The sequence below is a fragment of the Brassica napus genome, chromosome C9 (genome assembly GCF_020379485.1).
Source record: "Brassica napus cultivar Da-Ae chromosome C9, Da-Ae, whole genome shotgun sequence".
NCBI lineage: Eukaryota > Viridiplantae > Streptophyta > Magnoliopsida > Brassicales > Brassicaceae > Brassica > Brassica napus.
Genome location: NC_063452.1, coordinates 48,267,892 through 48,284,260, shown reverse-complemented (window position 1 = coordinate 48,284,260; position 16,369 = coordinate 48,267,892). Strand labels below are relative to the sequence as shown.

At 38.1% G+C, this 16,369-nt stretch overlaps 2 protein-coding genes and 1 pseudogene across 2 annotated transcripts; 2 read left to right on the top strand and 1 right to left on the bottom strand.

Annotated features, from left to right (window-relative positions):
• The first annotated feature begins 1,444 nt into the window (after window positions 1-1,444).
• LOC106416472 (macrophage migration inhibitory factor homolog) lies at window positions 1,445-2,444 on the top strand. Its single transcript, XM_013857362.3, has 3 exons — window positions 1,445-1,673; window positions 1,952-2,152; window positions 2,239-2,444. Exons 1-3 carry the CDS (start codon window positions 1,563-1,565, stop codon window positions 2,272-2,274), a joined length of 348 nt encoding a protein of 115 aa, XP_013712816.1. The 5' UTR covers window positions 1,445-1,562; the 3' UTR covers window positions 2,275-2,444.
• A 229-nt stretch (window positions 2,445-2,673) lies between these two features.
• On the bottom strand, window positions 2,674-8,363 carry LOC125575717 (annotated as a pseudogene).
• A 496-nt stretch (window positions 8,364-8,859) lies between these two features.
• On the top strand, window positions 8,860-15,726 carry LOC106418524 (DNA ligase 4). The gene is made up of 26 exons (XM_013859249.3): window positions 8,860-9,455; window positions 9,529-9,620; window positions 9,689-9,774; window positions 9,846-9,982; window positions 10,245-10,319; window positions 10,443-10,534; window positions 10,621-10,692; window positions 10,771-10,850; window positions 10,937-10,974; window positions 11,070-11,076; window positions 11,170-11,325; window positions 11,409-11,484; window positions 11,681-11,805; window positions 11,916-12,009; window positions 12,167-12,250; window positions 12,439-12,534; window positions 12,628-12,676; window positions 12,783-12,870; window positions 12,977-13,180; window positions 13,339-13,464; window positions 13,540-13,639; window positions 13,733-13,838; window positions 13,928-14,058; window positions 14,164-14,325; window positions 14,411-14,569; window positions 14,656-15,726. The coding sequence occupies exons 1-26, from the start codon at window positions 9,120-9,122 to the stop codon at window positions 15,494-15,496; spliced, it is 3,612 nt and encodes a 1,203-aa protein (XP_013714703.1). The 5' UTR covers window positions 8,860-9,119; the 3' UTR covers window positions 15,497-15,726.
• The last annotated feature ends 643 nt before the right edge of the window (window positions 15,727-16,369 follow it).

Sequence of the window (16,369 nt, the reverse complement as noted above, 5' to 3'; positions counted from 1 at the left end):
AAGAAAATTGACTTTGATCTGTTCACATTTCCACTAAAACACACTTTTGAAACTTGTGGGAACATGTTTACAGTTAATATATAGGTCTTCAAATATATATATTTTTTCTTACATTATAGGTTAACATAATAAACTACACGATGTAAGAAAAAGTCAGAAAATATTTATTGTAAAAGAAACATATCCAATATTGTAAACCTTTTTTAAAGCATAAATTCATTTGGATATCATAAGCTGGAAAATATCTCACGGGACATACTATCTTTAATATCTCTCAGGTATGTTCATTAACTATTCTCGTGGTATTCTGGTTTTAGAATCGAGATATTGTTGACTTAGAGAGGGTAATCTCCAGACATGTATTAAATTGAAGTAACAAAGCTTGTTAACATAGCGAGTTAATTAAGAACTTAAGATCATATGAACATGGACATCTATAAGTTTGTTAAATTAATTCGATAGTAATTAAAGTGAGAAATTTGTAAATCAAAACGACGCTAAAGCTAAGAAAAATCCAAGTAATTGACCAAAAAAGTGAAAAGAAGAAAAATCCAAGTGAGATGTGTAATAAATGTGAACTTTAGATATGTTTACCAATTGGGTCATAACTCAAGAGTAAGCCGAATAGTTACAAACAACAAGTGAAGAGTATTTCTTCTCTAACATGTCGTAGGGGACCATTACAATTATGCTTTGCCTAACTTTTGAATCGTTTTGTTTTGAACCAGCATGGGTAAATATGATGCAATGGCATAACTCTTTCATCTTTTGCTTCCATATTTATGATAAAACTTTGTAAACTTTACCTTTTGGAATCCAAAGAAGGAAAAGAAACAAACAAGAGAACTAACGAACAAGATAAATAGAGACATTTCGAAAGATAAATGTTAAGACTGAAACAGCCTAAGGACGCAAGAAATCTTTTTTTTTTTATGTTTCAATAAATAAATATGAAACCAATATCATAGACTAATAGTATACAGAAATATACTGTTTTGTTAACTAAGCTCACATATTTGAATCCAACTCTGTAGCTTAGGTGATGTTGCAATGTTCGATTTTATTTACTCAATGCAAAAATGATTTTAATTGTCCTAAAGATGCATGGTATTATTCATTTGTTCGTAACTCTTCCCTTGGATCCTAAAAAGGTAAACAAAAATAAAACTTATCATATCATAAGCATGAAAATGCAAAAGGTGAAAGAGTTATGCGTTTGTATGATTCCCCATGCTGATTAAAAATAAAAAAACACAAATGAAACTAGGAAAGACAATTCTATTGGTCCCCTCCAAGAGAAGTAAGAGTTAAAAGTTATTTTGTAATGATTGATTTGAAATTTTACATTTGGGCTGCAATTTACACTTGGGTAGCTTATTGGTGGGCTGACTTGTAGCCCATTAAAACTAATTTTCTGATTGGTTAGTATTAAATTTCAATTCGATTAAAACAAAGAGAAAATAAATAAAAAATGGTAGGTAGGTAGACCGTTATCACAACTTCAAACGATCTGAAAGGAGCCACTGGTTTTGCAGCTCTGTTTTGTCTGAAGAAACAAGAAGATGCCCACTTTGAATCTCTTCACGAACATACCAGTCGACGCCGTCACATGCTCCGACATCCTCAAGGATGCTACTAAGGCCGTCGCTAAGATAATCGGCAAACCTGAATCCGTAACTAAAACTCTATTCTTCTGTTCCCGCCGTTAACACCTTCAATGTCTCGTTGTGTTTTTGTTTGTGTTTAGGTATTTGATTATACGAAATCAAAGTAGAGTGACATTTTTATTAGTGTGTATGCCTCTGCTGGTATATGCACACAAACTGTTCGATGAAATTCCTGTGTGAATCGCAAGTTTTCGGATTCTTGTGCTGTGGTCTTAACTTGTGAGCTATCGCATGTTAATCACTTATACAGTGTCTGGTCTTCTTCTTCGTTGGTTGGTTTTCAGTATGTGATGATACTGCTTAACAGCGGAGTGCCCATTGCATTTGCTGGTACCGAGGAACCTGCTGCTTATGGAGAACTGATATCTATTGGGGGGTTAGGAGCAGGTGTGAATGGGAAGCTCAGCGAGACGATAGCTGAGATTCTCCAAATTAAGCTCTCCATAGATAGCTCCCGCTTCTATATCAAATTCTATGATTCCCCAGTAAGTTGATCAAATCACAATGTTTTCACAAAGTCACTTGCAATCCATATTTGCTTTGGATCTTTATTGTTTTGTTTTTTTTCCAGCGACCCTTCTTTGGATTCAACGGATCAACTTTCTGAACACACAGGATTCAAACCTTGGCAAAGAGGCAGAGAATTCAACTTCCTAATGAAATTAGGATGAAGATTGTTTGCATCTTTTGAGTTCAGAAGCTGTAGATTCTTGAGCTTGATTAATAATATTATACTTCCCTTAAAAGCTAATCTAATCTCTTCATGTTTATAGTTCATACTGTTTTCTGTGACTAGTTACTACTTCTGATGTGATCTTATTACCAGCAAGTTATAGAATCTCGGGTCGTCTTTGGTTTAGCAAAGAAACCAAACTTGTTAAAGAAATGTTTGACAAGTTCATGATCTTGAGATGTATATCCTCGACCCTTTTCCTTGCCAGTAAAGAAACATTCCTATGGATAATATATAAACCATTGATAACTTGTAAGTCAAGCATCAGCATCCTTGTATGATGATATAAACAAAACTAAAACTGTGCTTGAAAGGAATCAAAGATCAGCTCTTCCAGGATAGCGAGGGAAGGGAATAACGTCTCTGATGTTGTCCATCCCTGTAGCAAACAGAACCATACGCTCCAACCCAAGTCCGAATCCTGAATGCTTCACTGTTCCATGACGTCTCAAGTCCAGGTACCACTCGTATGGCTCTACTGGTAGACCAATCTCCTCGAGCCTGTTCATACCGTTCTTCTCTTTGGCTCCCACCAATGAGTTCTCCAACCTAATTCAACATAAGGATTGTGTTTTCTTCAGTGAATCGCACATAAAGGAGACAGTGACTTCAAGACTGTTATGCTAAGATGATGATGATGAGATGAGTTACCTTTGGAACGAGGACATCCATAGCAGCGACTGTCTTTCCATCATCATTAACTCTCATGTAGAAAGCTTTGATTCCTTTCGGGTAGTTGTACACAATAACAGGCTTCTGAAACACAACCTCTGTCAAGTACCTGTAAAATTACAAGATAGCAGACACAACATTAGTAACCCTTTCTCTTGCAAGCATTTATGTATTATAGAAAAAATAAAACCTTTCATGCTCAGAGGCCAAGTCTATTCCCCACTCCACTTGGTTCTCGAACGTCTCTCCTTGGGCCACAGCTTCCTTAAGCAGCTCTATTGCGTCAGTGTATGTTACACGCACAAACGGTGTCGATGCAACCAGTTTGAGCCTATCAATACATCCATCGTCGACATTCTTGGCCATAACTTCCAAGTCATCATAACAGTTATCAAGCAGCCACGTGCACATGTATCTCACATATGCTTCTGCACAGTCCATATCCTCCTACACAAAGCAACTTTCTAAGAATACTTGCGTGAGAAGAAAGAAGAAAACGGATCAAAAGTTACTTACCTTTAGGTCTGCTAAAGCTAACTCGGGCTCTACTATCCAGAACTCAGCTAGATGCCTTGAGGTGTGAGAGTTCTCCGCTCTGAAAGTAGGGCCAAAGGTGTACACACTGCCAAGAGCACAAGCGTAGCTCTCAAGCTGTAAGCCTGTAACTGACCAGAAACAGACAAGAAAGCTTGCCGACCGAAAAAGTCTGGGGAATAATCAACTTCTCCGTCCTTTGTACGTAAGCCAGGTTTGAGCCTTGACCTCTCTACAGTCCTAGACAAACTCAGCTTTGCATTAGCGAGTTCAGCAAGAGAAGCAGTGATGTCTTGCTCGCTCGCTTTGGCAGATTTGAGCTCCGCCACAGCTTCGCCTCTCTCCTTGACAACGACCCTCGCAGCTTCAACGTCGGCCTCGGTAGGCGGAGGGTTCTCCATGAGTTCCCTCTCCAGCTTCTCAGTGGCACTGATCAATGTGGTCACTTGAAACATCTCACCAGCTCCTTCGCAGTCACTTGTGGTGATGATTGGAGTGTTAACGTAAAGGAAACTTTGTGACTGAAAGAAAGAGTGTGTCGCAAAAGGCAAGCGCGTTTCTGATTCTTGCAACTGAAGCAATCTGAAAACCACAAAGAGAGCACAAATATTAGCAATGAGCTAGAACTTAAGAAAGCCCCGCCTGAGCAAATCCCAGTGAAACATTGACATGAGCCCTTTATTAAATAGTTTATAGCCTCTAAAATCTCAGGACCGGCCCTGTAAACGAATGGGAAGTTTTTGTTTTATTACCAAGCTGGTTCTTGCACGAAGGTGAAGATACTTTCTCAAATGCTCTGGTGACGGTTTGTTCTTAGGAAACGGGTAGGTAACCTGATCCACCGTTCCAACAGAAACCACTTCCTCGACCTTAAGCTCAATCTTCTGCTTTGTACCTTGCGGAGGAAGTTTCAAACATCCGTCAACGACTACACAAGTTCCTTTAGCAATCAGCTTGGAGAGATCATCTGATAAAGAAGCGTCCACTATAACCTGAAGATACGCTGGGCATGATCCGTCGTTCACCTCGAGGAAAGCGAAACTACCTTTTCCTTGCAACCTTGCGGTTCTAACCCACCCGAAGATCAGGACTTTCTGCCCGGCGAGTCCTGCTCCGCCGTCGGGTCGACACAGAATGGATTTAACAGGGACGTGGCGCGTAAACCGTTGTTTCTCCACCGTCGGAGAAGAGAAGGCTCCTTCTTGGAGTAAGGATACGGCGGCGAGTTTATCGGATGGCGGCGGAATCTCTTCATCATCAGTTAGCGTCTCAACACTAAGCTTGATCTTGTACTTGGTACCTTTACCTTGTAGGGGAATCTTCAAGCATCCGTTGTCGATAGTCGCAGGTACAGAAGCGTCAAACATAACCTGGAGATTAGCGGAGGAGGAGGAGGATCTGTGAAATAACAAACTAAGTCTCACTAGATAAGAAGTGTCTAATATATAACAAAAGATGTCCAATTCTATTAGTACGAGGCTTTTTGGGAAGAAAACCAAAAGTAAAACCATGCGGGCCAGTCTCTTAGGTCCAAAGTGGACAATATCGTACTCATCGGATAATATAGAGTTGTACATGAGATTTCACAATCCCAACAATTGTTATCAGAGTGGTTTGACGAAAATCTGCAAGAAGATCAAAATACCCTTCGAGTAGGAATGAGACCTTTCAAAGTGGAAATGGAGGTTCGACAAATATTAGTCAGAAGATCCTGAAATTGTGGGAAGAACATCCTCAAAGCCACTAAAAGTAACCTTGCGACTAAGGGTGTCGAATGTCGAAGATGCGACAAGGCACCGAGATGATTCGCTAGAGGAAAGGACACAAAGTGTGTGGTCCTTGGTTTGAGGGGGAGAATGAGAGATGTCAATCCAAGTCCCACATTGAATGCGAGATAACAAACTAAGTCCCACATTGGAGAATTAGACAAGAAGTGTCTAATATATAAAGAGATGTCCAACTCTATTAGTACGAAGTCTTTTGGGAAGGAGCCCAAAAGTAAATCCATGCGGATCAGCCTCTTAGGCCCAAAGTGGACAATATCGTACTAATCGGATAATAGAGAGTTGGACATGTGGTTTAACAATTCCAACAATTGGTATCAGAGCGGTTTGACGAGATTCTGCAAGAAGACCAAAATGCCCTTTGAGTATGAACGGGACCCAACGAGTTAGGATTGGGAGGTTCGGCAGAGATTAGTCAGAAGATCCTGAAATTGTGGGAAGAACATCCTCAAAGCCACTCAAAGTAACCTTGCGATTAAGGGTGTCGAATGTCGAAGATGCGACAAGGCATCGAGATGATTCGCTAGAGGAAATGGCACAAGGTGTGTGGTCTTTAGCTTGAGGGGGAGAATGTGAGATGACAAACTAAGTCCCACATTGGAGAATTAGACAAGAAGTATCTAATATATAAAGAGATGTCCAACTCTATTAGTACGACGCCTTTTGGGAAGGAAACCAAAAGTAAAACTATGCGGGCCAGTCTCTTAGGCCCAAAGTGGACAATATCGTACTAATAATCAGATAATATAAAGTTGGACATGAGATTTCACAATCCCAACATGATCCATCGTTCGCTACAATGATAGAGAAAGTCTCTTTTCCTTGTTCTTCTGTTCTAACCCACCCGTGGCTTTGGACCTTCTGGTCGGTAAGTTCAGCTTCGTTGCCTCCATCGTTGGCCAAGGAGACGACGATTAGTTGATCTGTCATCTCATGAGTCATTGTTTGTAAGTTCGATATGCGCTGGAGATAAAAAAAACCTAAAGAGTTGACGGTTTTTGAATCAAGAATCAAAAATCGTTTGTGCTTTGCTTTATATAGGAAACGACCCCGCGCTTAAACCCGGCCAATTAAAAAGTTCAATTACATATTTAAATAATAAATAAGTCAAGTAACAAAAAGGAAATTATAAAAGAATTCAACCAAAACGACCAACCGCTTCTTCTCTCTCAACGACTCTTGCGACGATTAAGGCAATCAACAAAACCTTCTTTCTGTCAGTTTACCCGGCCGACGCCGGCTCCGGCGTCGGTTTGTACTCTTTCTTTTGTTGTTTTTCAATTCTGTGTGTTAGTTTCTTGTGTCAATAAGTATGGTTTCATCGAAATCATCATCATCGACTTGTTATCTAATCAAGCAACATGTATTCTCGTCACGCTGTCTCTCCTGTTCCGGCTACCAGTCTATGATAAATTCGTCATGGATAAACGAATTTCCGTTTGCTTACGGGTTCACTGTGAGGATCTGGGGTTGGGGTCAGACCTTTGACGAATTCAATTTCTCCCTTACCAGTGAGTGCATTATCTCCTTAATTGTTGAGTATCATCTACAAACAAACAGAATTCTGGGATTCTGTGTTGTTGGCGTATTTTCGTGGCTGGTTTGGCACGATGGTTTGTCACTTTCTGCAATTTTTTCAAAAGGATTGCTAGTTCTTTGGAACAAAAAAATGAATCCTAAACCACCATGGCCGTTGAGACGACTAGAGATAGTATATGCAATTAATAATTGGATGTGGACGATTGCAAGTTCACTATTCCAGAGAGTTGGTTTTCATTTTCATTGGATAAGAGGAGAAAAAGGGAAGCGTGTATGTGAAGACATGAAGTGGAAAAAGATGGAGTCAGATGATTATCAAAGTCAATACGAGGGGTGTCTCAGGTTTTGGATAGAGATTACAACAAAGCATGTTATCTCTTGCACCGGGAGTATATGGAATAGGCAACGATGTAACAGATGTATCTTGCCTCCTGATCTATTAAGTGATAAAAGGCGTTGGATCACAATGCATGATAGCCGAACACTAGATCATATAAGACCGAGAACAACGATAGAACAAGTTAGTGAATCAGTCTACCATGCAAATGAGTTAGGAAACATCGTGTTATTACTTATCTATTATCATGTTCAGCTTAAAAATGTATTGGTTGTATGTTTCGATTCTGATACTTTGTTAAACCTCGTTTGATATTAATAAAATTAAGATGTTAAAAAAAAAGAAACTATAAAATATAAAAAAAATGTAATATCTCTGTTAATTGCAAAACTATAAAAAAAATTAAAAAAATGAGTTGAGCAAGGAAAAGATAGTAACATATATACATATTTGACCCCCCAAAAAGTAACATATATATATATACATACAATTTTTCTATCTATTCTCTTTTTGCAATAAGAATATTTAAAATATAAATGAAATTGTTCTCATTTTTATTATATTTCAAAAATTCCTTTATTATAAAATTATAAATGGATATATGTTTGAAAAGATTTAGAAATAATAATAACAGAAAACAAAATAAAATGTGTTTGATAAAACAGATAAGAATGATTTACTTTATGCTGATATATGTAATCATCTAGTTTAAAAATAAATAAATGTGTATTTATTTAATAAAATAAAAATTTAAATTATAACATTTGAATTTTTTTAAAAATTCTCATTTATTTACATAGATTTTTTTCTCATAGATTGCTAAAAAAATTTAATTGTAATTTAGAAAATTCGTTTTGTATGTAATAAAACATGAGAGAATTTCATGTTTACCACTTTTATGGTACCATTATTCATTTTTTACCACTACTAACAGGACATCTTCAAAAATACATTATTCGTTAAGTGACACGAGACTATTATACTTTTGTTCTATATATATATAATAATAATTATTTAAATAAATAAAAAAATAATAAAATAATATTTTTTTATGTTTTTGAATTATACTTTTTCAAATTCAAACTTTCTTATAAATTTATTTTTTTGAATTTTTTTTTTTGAAAATCGAAAATTATGTTTGAAACCTTTTTATATTTTTTTAAGTGTTTATTTATATATTTATTATAATCCTAAATTTCACATCCAAAAACTCTATCTTACCCCTCAACTCTAAACCCTAAGTGTAAATTAGTTAATCCTAGGGTTATAAATGTTTTTTACTCTTTATTAAAAGTGAGATTAAAAGTGATTAGTGTAAATATGAAAAGTGGTACGTATTTTTGACAATTTCCAATAGAAGATAAATTTTTATGTTTATATGCATATTTGAAATTCTTAACCTTGCTAAATATAAAGTCTACTTTCATTAATGCATATTTACATATATGTCTATACTATATGCATATTTTTGGGCCAAGTTGTATTCCATATTGGATCCAACAGTTTGAAATAAGAATATGCATCCTGCCTGAAACATACACATTCATTATCAAGGCTTGAAATGTCAACATTTACAAACTGGACTAAATAGATCAGTCAACAAAGTTTCAGGGCAAATGTGTGTAGTTCCCAATAAAAGAAAATTTCTCCCTGGGAGAGAGAGAGAGAGAAGGAACAATCGCTGTCGATGAAACTAAAAAGTTCGTTCCTTTGCCGGCCGTGCGACTTTTAAAACACGACTTTCTTCTCCGACAAGCTATTCGCGACGCCGCCTACTGTCTCTCCGACAGTAATCAAACCCTCTCCGACCAAAAACTCACCAAAGGAATCACTAATTCCCGTAAAAAAAGAAGATGACGGAGGAGATCAAATTAAGCGTACTAGTGTCTCTGTTCAACTGGATTCAGAAGAGCAAAACCTCATCCCAGAAACGCTCCAAGTTCCGCAAGTTCCTCGACACCTACTGCAAACCCTCCGATTACTTCGCCGCCGTCCGTCTCATCATCCCGTCGCTCGACCGAGAGCGAGGCAGCTACGGTCTCAAGGAGTCTGTGCTCGCCACGTGTCTCATCGACGCCCTCGGAATCTCTCGCGATGCTCCCGACGCGGTTCGCCTTCTCAATTGGCGCAAAGGAGGAACCGCTAAGGCTGGAGCCAACGCCGGAAACTTCTCTTTGATTGCTGCTGAGGTTAGGGTTTTAATTTGATATGTTACAAAGGTTTTGGTGTTTTAGGGTTTTTAAAGGTTGAGTCTTTGAACAGGTACTGCAACGTAGGCAAGGGATGGCGTCGGGTGGGTTGAGTGTTAAGGAGTTGAATGATTTGCTTGATCGTTTGGCTTCGAGTGAGAACAGGTGTTTTGTCGTGTCTCTTACTCTTGTTTTTGGTCTGAACGTATTTGATTCTGTTTTATGTGATGCAGAGGGGAGAAGACTTCTGTTCTTTCTACGCTGATTCAGAAGACGAATGCACAGGAGATGAAGTGGGTCATTAGGATCATTCTTAAAGGTAATGGCTTCTTCCACACGTATTGTTTTCTTGTAATGATATCAGTTTTGGTGGTAAAATGTGTTACACAGATTTGAAGCTGGGGATGAGCGAGAGGAGCATATTTCAGGAGTTCCATCCAGATGCTGAGGACTTGTTTAATGTCACTTGTGACTTGAAACTAGTCTGTGAAAAGCTCAGGGATCGCCACCAACGTCACAAGCGCCAGGTTTGAGTCAACTTTACATTGAAATGAGATACATTTGCTCTATAGATTTCTAAACTGATAGATATAGTAATTGAGTGTTGAAATCCATCTTTTTTACAACAGCCTTACAGTCTATATGATTGTTTATTTCCATGTTCTCTGCTTGCATTTTATGAGTGAGTCCAAAGTATATGTCTTTACTCATGTGTTTGACTGCTCTTTTTGTCTATGTGCTAAAACTGCTTTCTCTCAAATTTTGCCTTCTTTGTTTGCTACTCTGTAGGATATAGAAGTTGGAAAAGCTGTACGACCCCAGTTAGCTATGCGTATCAGTGACGTGAATGCTGCTTGGAAGAAGGTAAATTCCATTAACTCTATTATCAGCTTACTCCGTTTCCCTGTGCAATATTTTCTTCTTTTCTTTGGTAATGTCACGGTATGGGTGTTCTGCATCATTAACGCATCTTTCTCGTCTACATAGCTCCACGGGAAAGATGTAGTTGCTGAGTGCAAATTTGATGGGGATCGCATTCAGATACACAAAAATGGGACTGAGATACATTACTTCTCTAGGTCAGTCACTTGTCTCTTTTGGATAAAATGGGAAAGCCGTTTTCTCGTCAGATCTTGCATTTATTTGTTGTTATTTTTTGCTGCAGGAACTTCCTTGACCATTCTGAATATGCACATGCCATGTCGGATCTTATCGTACAAAATATAATGGCTGACAGGTAAGAATCCAGTTGCTCTTTATTTAGCTTCTGGAAGGTTTTCACAAGTTTGAAATGTTTACATATATTGCCATTCAGGTGTATCCTTGATGGTGAAATGTTGGTTTGGGATACATCTCTTAATCGGTTTGCTGAATTTGGTTCGAATCAGGAAATAGGTTTGGCATCTACTCGCTATCCTTTATTTAAATAGTTTAGCCTCGCTTGCGGTGGATTTGATCCTTCATGTCTTCTTCATTTACAGTCAAAGCAGCAAGGGAGGGTCTCGACAGCCATAGACAGGTATGCACATATGTGAAGTTCCACTTGTCTCTGCTTTTATGTTGCAACTTTTTGAGGATCCTTATATACTCAAAACATTCTTTTAAACAATGCAGTTATGTTGTATCCTTACAAGGAGAAGTTAACAATGGCCACAGTCCATAATCTCATTACAGAATCACTTTGGAGATATTCTCTTCCTTGACCATGTACTAGATGTTGCCTTTGATGTTCTTTATGTTGGCGATACTAGTGTCATCCACCAGAGTTTAACAGAACGGCACGGACTCCTGAGGAAAGTGGTGAAGCCGTTAAAAGGCCGGCTTGAAGTTTTAGTGCCTGAAGGTGGTCTCAATGTTCATCGCCCTTCAGGTAAGAACTTATGAGATTCCATTTTTATGGAGTTAACATTTATAACATCTCCAATTGGATACGTGAACCTTTGCTTTCTGCAGGGGAACCAAGTTGGTCTATTGTGGTTCATTCTGCAGCTGATGTTGAGCGGTTTTTCAAAGAAACAGTTGAAAATAGGTTCATTTTTTCTTATCTCTCTCTAATATTCATGAATCGTTCAAAACTTTTGGACAGTGCCTTCTTAGCCTAATGTGAATAGTGATTACTTGGTTGTCAGAATCTACCCTCTTAGTGCAAAGAATTTTCTTTTAATGCGGTTTTCTTCACAGATGTGTGTTTTAGTTCTCAAATCCAGTTATTTCCTTGTTCTCAGGGATGAAGGAGTTGTGCTTAAAGACCTGGGATCGAAATGGGAACCTGGAGATCGCAGTGGCAAGTGGTTGAAGTTGAAGCCTGAATATGTCCGGGCTGGTTCTGATCTAGATGTTCTTATAATAGGTGTGCATTCGATATGCTTGTTATACTTTTCCTTTTTTAAAAGTGGTGTTTTTTTTTTCTTTTCCCATTGGATCTTATGGGAGATCTGTTACATCATTAACATTTAACAGGAGGATACTATGGCTCTGGCCGTCACGGAGGAGAGGTAGCACAGTTTCTCGTTGGGTTGGCTGACCGGGCAGAGACAAATGTGTATCCCAGGCGGTAAGAATTTATATGGCTTCATATTTTCTCATAGAAGATGAAATTAGATCATCAATAGAAACTAAACTTTAAAGAACATGGGCCAATAAAAACTTAAGACCTTTTCTTGTAATAAAATTGTTAGTTGTTTGCCAAGACATTTCAGTTGCTTTTGCAGATTTATGTCGTTTTGTAGAGTTGGCACAGGACTTTCTGATGAAGAGCTTAACACTGTTGTAAGCAAACTGAAGCCTTATTTCAGGTGTGAGAGACTGAATCGTTTACTAGCTTTACTCATCTCATTTAAAACTATAAGATATGGCTCACAAGTCTCAAAATAGCTATTGGCAAACATCAAAACTAGAAGGCTTGTTGGTGTAGTAGTACTTTGACAATTGAGCAAACTGCTGTTTTCTATAGTAGTTATCACCTATTTTATTTGTGTTGCAGAAAAAATGAACACCCAAAGAAGGCCCCACCAAGCTTTTATCAGGTCACAAATCACTCAAAAGAGAGACCTGATGTTTGGATTGAAAGCCCGGAAAAGTTAGTTTTCTCTCTCGTTTAGCCAATTTTCCTGGACTGAAGCAGAAGAACCTTATTTAGCTAGTCGTTGAATGTTATTCCTGTTTGTTGCAGATCAATAATACTCTCCATCACTAGTGACATCAGGACAATAAGGTCTGAGGTATGTCCTTATGATGTGAAGATTTGTCAGTAACCTCAAATATTTGCATCTTTCATCGTTTGTGATGCGTATGCCTTATTCCATGTAAAACTATGTTTCTTTTCAGGTTTTTGTCGCACCTTACAGCCTGAGGTTTCCTCGTATTGATAAAGTAAGATACGACAAACCTTGGCATGAATGTCTCGATGTGCAAGGTGAGTAAAAGAATCAAAGGAACTGTTTAAAAGTTCCCATTTTCATTAAAACTGAAATAACCAGTTCGCTTCAGCTGTATACATGAGACTGATGTTGAGTTTGCAGCTTTTGTGGAATTGGTGAACTCAAGTAACGGCACCACACAGAAACAGAAGGAATCCGAAAGCATGCAGGACAATCCGAAAGTCATTAAATCGTCCAAGAGAGGAGGAGAGAAAAAGAATGCGTCACTTGTCCCATCTCAGTTTATTCAAACTGATGTATCGGATATCAAGGGCAAGACCTCAATCTTCTCCAATATGATATTTTGTATCCTTTCACATGTCTTTATCTACTGATTTGCATTTTTCTCTGCTACGTCTTCCTCTGGTGTAGTTAACACATTTTTACACGGATAAGTCCTTAAATTGCAAACTTTGTCATACTATTCGATTGTTCTTTATTTCCCTTTGACGAATCTATAACAGATTTTGTAAACCTGCCTCGGTCCCATTCTCTTGATACATTCCACAAAATGGTGGTTGAGAATGGAGGGAAGTTCTCGATGAACTTAAACAATTCAGTGACTCATTGCATTGCAGCGGAAAGCAGTGGTATGTCGTCACTTTTGTACAGATGATTATTACTATTTCAATCAAAGAGCATGACATTGAGTTCCACTATTTCAGGAATAAAGTATCAGGCAGCAAAACGTCAAAGAGATGTCATCCACTTTTCATGGGTCTTAGATTGTTGTTCACGGAATATTCTGCTTCCTTTGCAGCCAAAGTGAGCCCTAACAACATTCTCTTATCATATCAACCCACTTTGGGTTCCTTGTGCTTTAATATCTCTGTCTAATGATAAGGCCACTTTTTGAAGGTACTTCCTCCATCTCACTGATGCTTCAAGGACCAAATTACAGGATGAAATTGACGAGTTTTCCGATTCTTATTTCTTTGATTTAGACCTTGAAGGTCTCAAACAGGTATGTATGTATGTTCAGTTATCCATAATTGTAAATACGGTAATTACTTACTAAAACCATTTCTTGCAATCCCATTTGTTCCTTTTCAGGTCTTGAGCAATGCCAAGCAATCGGAAGACTCAAAATCCATTGAATACTACAAGAAAAAGCTATGTCCGGAGAAAAGATGGTCCTGCTTCATCGGTTGCTGCATTTACTTTCACCTCTATTGTGAAACATTGCAAGTCCTCTCTTGTAGTTATTCTTACGTTGTTTTTAATATGTCAGTTACCTAAAGCAATACTCATCATCATCAATGTGTCGTTTTTTTTTTTTTAACTTGAAGGAGTATTGAAGAGGAAGCTCTGTTGGGAATCATGGCTAAGAGATTAGCGCTTGAAGTCTTAATGGGTGGTGGTAAAGTTAGCCATAATCTTTCTCATGCCTCGCACCTTGTAGTCCTTTCTACAGCAGAAGAGACTTTGGATTTTACTTCAGTTTCAAAAAGGTATTCCAAATTTTATCTGTTTCTGCTATTTAGTCTATCACCACATTATAATGCTAATCTGTTACTCTGGTCTCTCTTTCAATAGTTTCAGCGAAAAGGAGAAACGTCTTTTGCTGAAGAGAAGGCTACATGTTGTTAACTCGAACTGGTTAGAGGACAGTTTGCAAAGAGAGCAAAAACTAAGCGAGGATGTGTACACTCTGAGGCCTAAGAGTATGGAAGAGTCGGATACTGAAGAATCAGAGTGAGTCTACACGTTTTTGATGAGGTTCTTCTCTCATCCATATTAATATAAAAGCTTTCCAATAATTTGATCTCTGTTTGCTTCAGTAAATCTGAACATGATACAACGGAAGTAGCTTCCGGTGTTAGTGCTCAAACCGAAGAGCCAGCTTCCTCGAAAATGGCAGTTACGAGTTCAAGAGGACGGTCGAGTACTCGAGCTGGTAATAAAAGGGGAAGGTCTTCTACAAACTCAGTGAAACGAGTACAGAGACGCAGAGGGAAACAGCCTTCTAAGATAGGCGGAAGTGAAACAGAGGAGAGTGATACGGCTTCGGAAGAGAAGGCTTCAACAAGACTCAGTGATGATATAGCAGAAGAGACTGGTGATACTCAAAGAAACTCTAGGAGAGGAAGATCTGCAAAGAGAGGAAAGTCTCGTGTGGCACAACCCCAAAGAGTACAGAGATCAAGAAGAGGCAACAAGCCTTTGAAGATAGGAGGAGATGAGTCTGAGGAAAATGATGATTTTGATGACAAGAAAAATGATTCCGCGGAGGAGGAAAACAAGGAAGAAACAGGAGAGCCTGACAAAGCAAAGCAAAGAGATAACACAGTAACAGTTGAAGAGGCCTCCTCAAAAGATTCTAGAAATGCAAAGACCGAGATAGATAGGGAAGAGAAGATACAAATCCATGAGGATCCATTACAAGCAATGTTGATGAACATGATCCCAAGCCTCAGTCTGAGAAACACAAGCCGAACTACGGGCGACGCTAGTACGGCTAATGTTTGTGGTGAGAGTGAGTCTTCAGAGAGAAGAAAACTTGGCGCCGAGACTGATAATACGTGTGTGATGAACGCAGAGGCAGGTGAAGTTCCTCCTCCTGTGAAGAAAAAGAAAGTTAGCTACCGCGATGTTGCAGGAGAACTGCTCAAAGACTGGTGAAACAGCTGCCGTTACAGACCAAGTACACGAAGCTCCTATTTCATGTGTGTTATGTATATACAATATATGTTTTTCTGTGACCATTATTATTACTCTTTTCGTTTCATTCACATATAATTTCAACCATTTTGTTTGTCTTTTAACTCGCTCTCCCTTTTTTTGAATCTACCATGTTTTACTAGAAAATTGATATTCTTTTGCTACTTAATCAAAACTTCTGTTGAAATTTATTTCCATCAAAACTTAGCCCCTCAATGGTAGCCATTTTTCTGTCAAATAGGGGGCTGTTTGTTGGGCTGTTTGTTTCACCATTTGTCATATCCATCTAGATGATTCATTTGTATGATCTATTTAGATGATTCATTCAGATTTTTGTGACTGTTTGTTTGTCCATCCAAATAGCTCATCTAGATGAATCATCTAAATGAATCTTATGTTTGTTTCTTTATTTTCATTTCCATTTAAATGAGTTTAGTAAACAAATTACCAAAATACCCTTGTATTGATTTAATCATATATTTGATATTAATTTTAACTATATTATATTTAATTATTTAATCTAATATATTTACATTAGAATTATTTCAAAATTAACGAGTTTTTTGTGGTTTTGGGGGGGGGGGGGGGGAGGGAACAAGATTTTTTGGTTTTAGCGGGAAAACACACTTTTCGATTTTGGCCAGAAAACGAGATTTTGCTATTTAGGCGGAAAAACGTTTTTGCGGTTTTGGCGGAAAAATGAGATTTTTGGTTTTGGCGGGAAAACAGTTTTTTTTTTCGATTTTGGCCGGAAAATAAGATTTTGTGATTTTGGCGGTAAAACGCGTTTTTGGCGGGAAAACGAGATTTTCGGTTTTGGCGGAAAAACGGGAT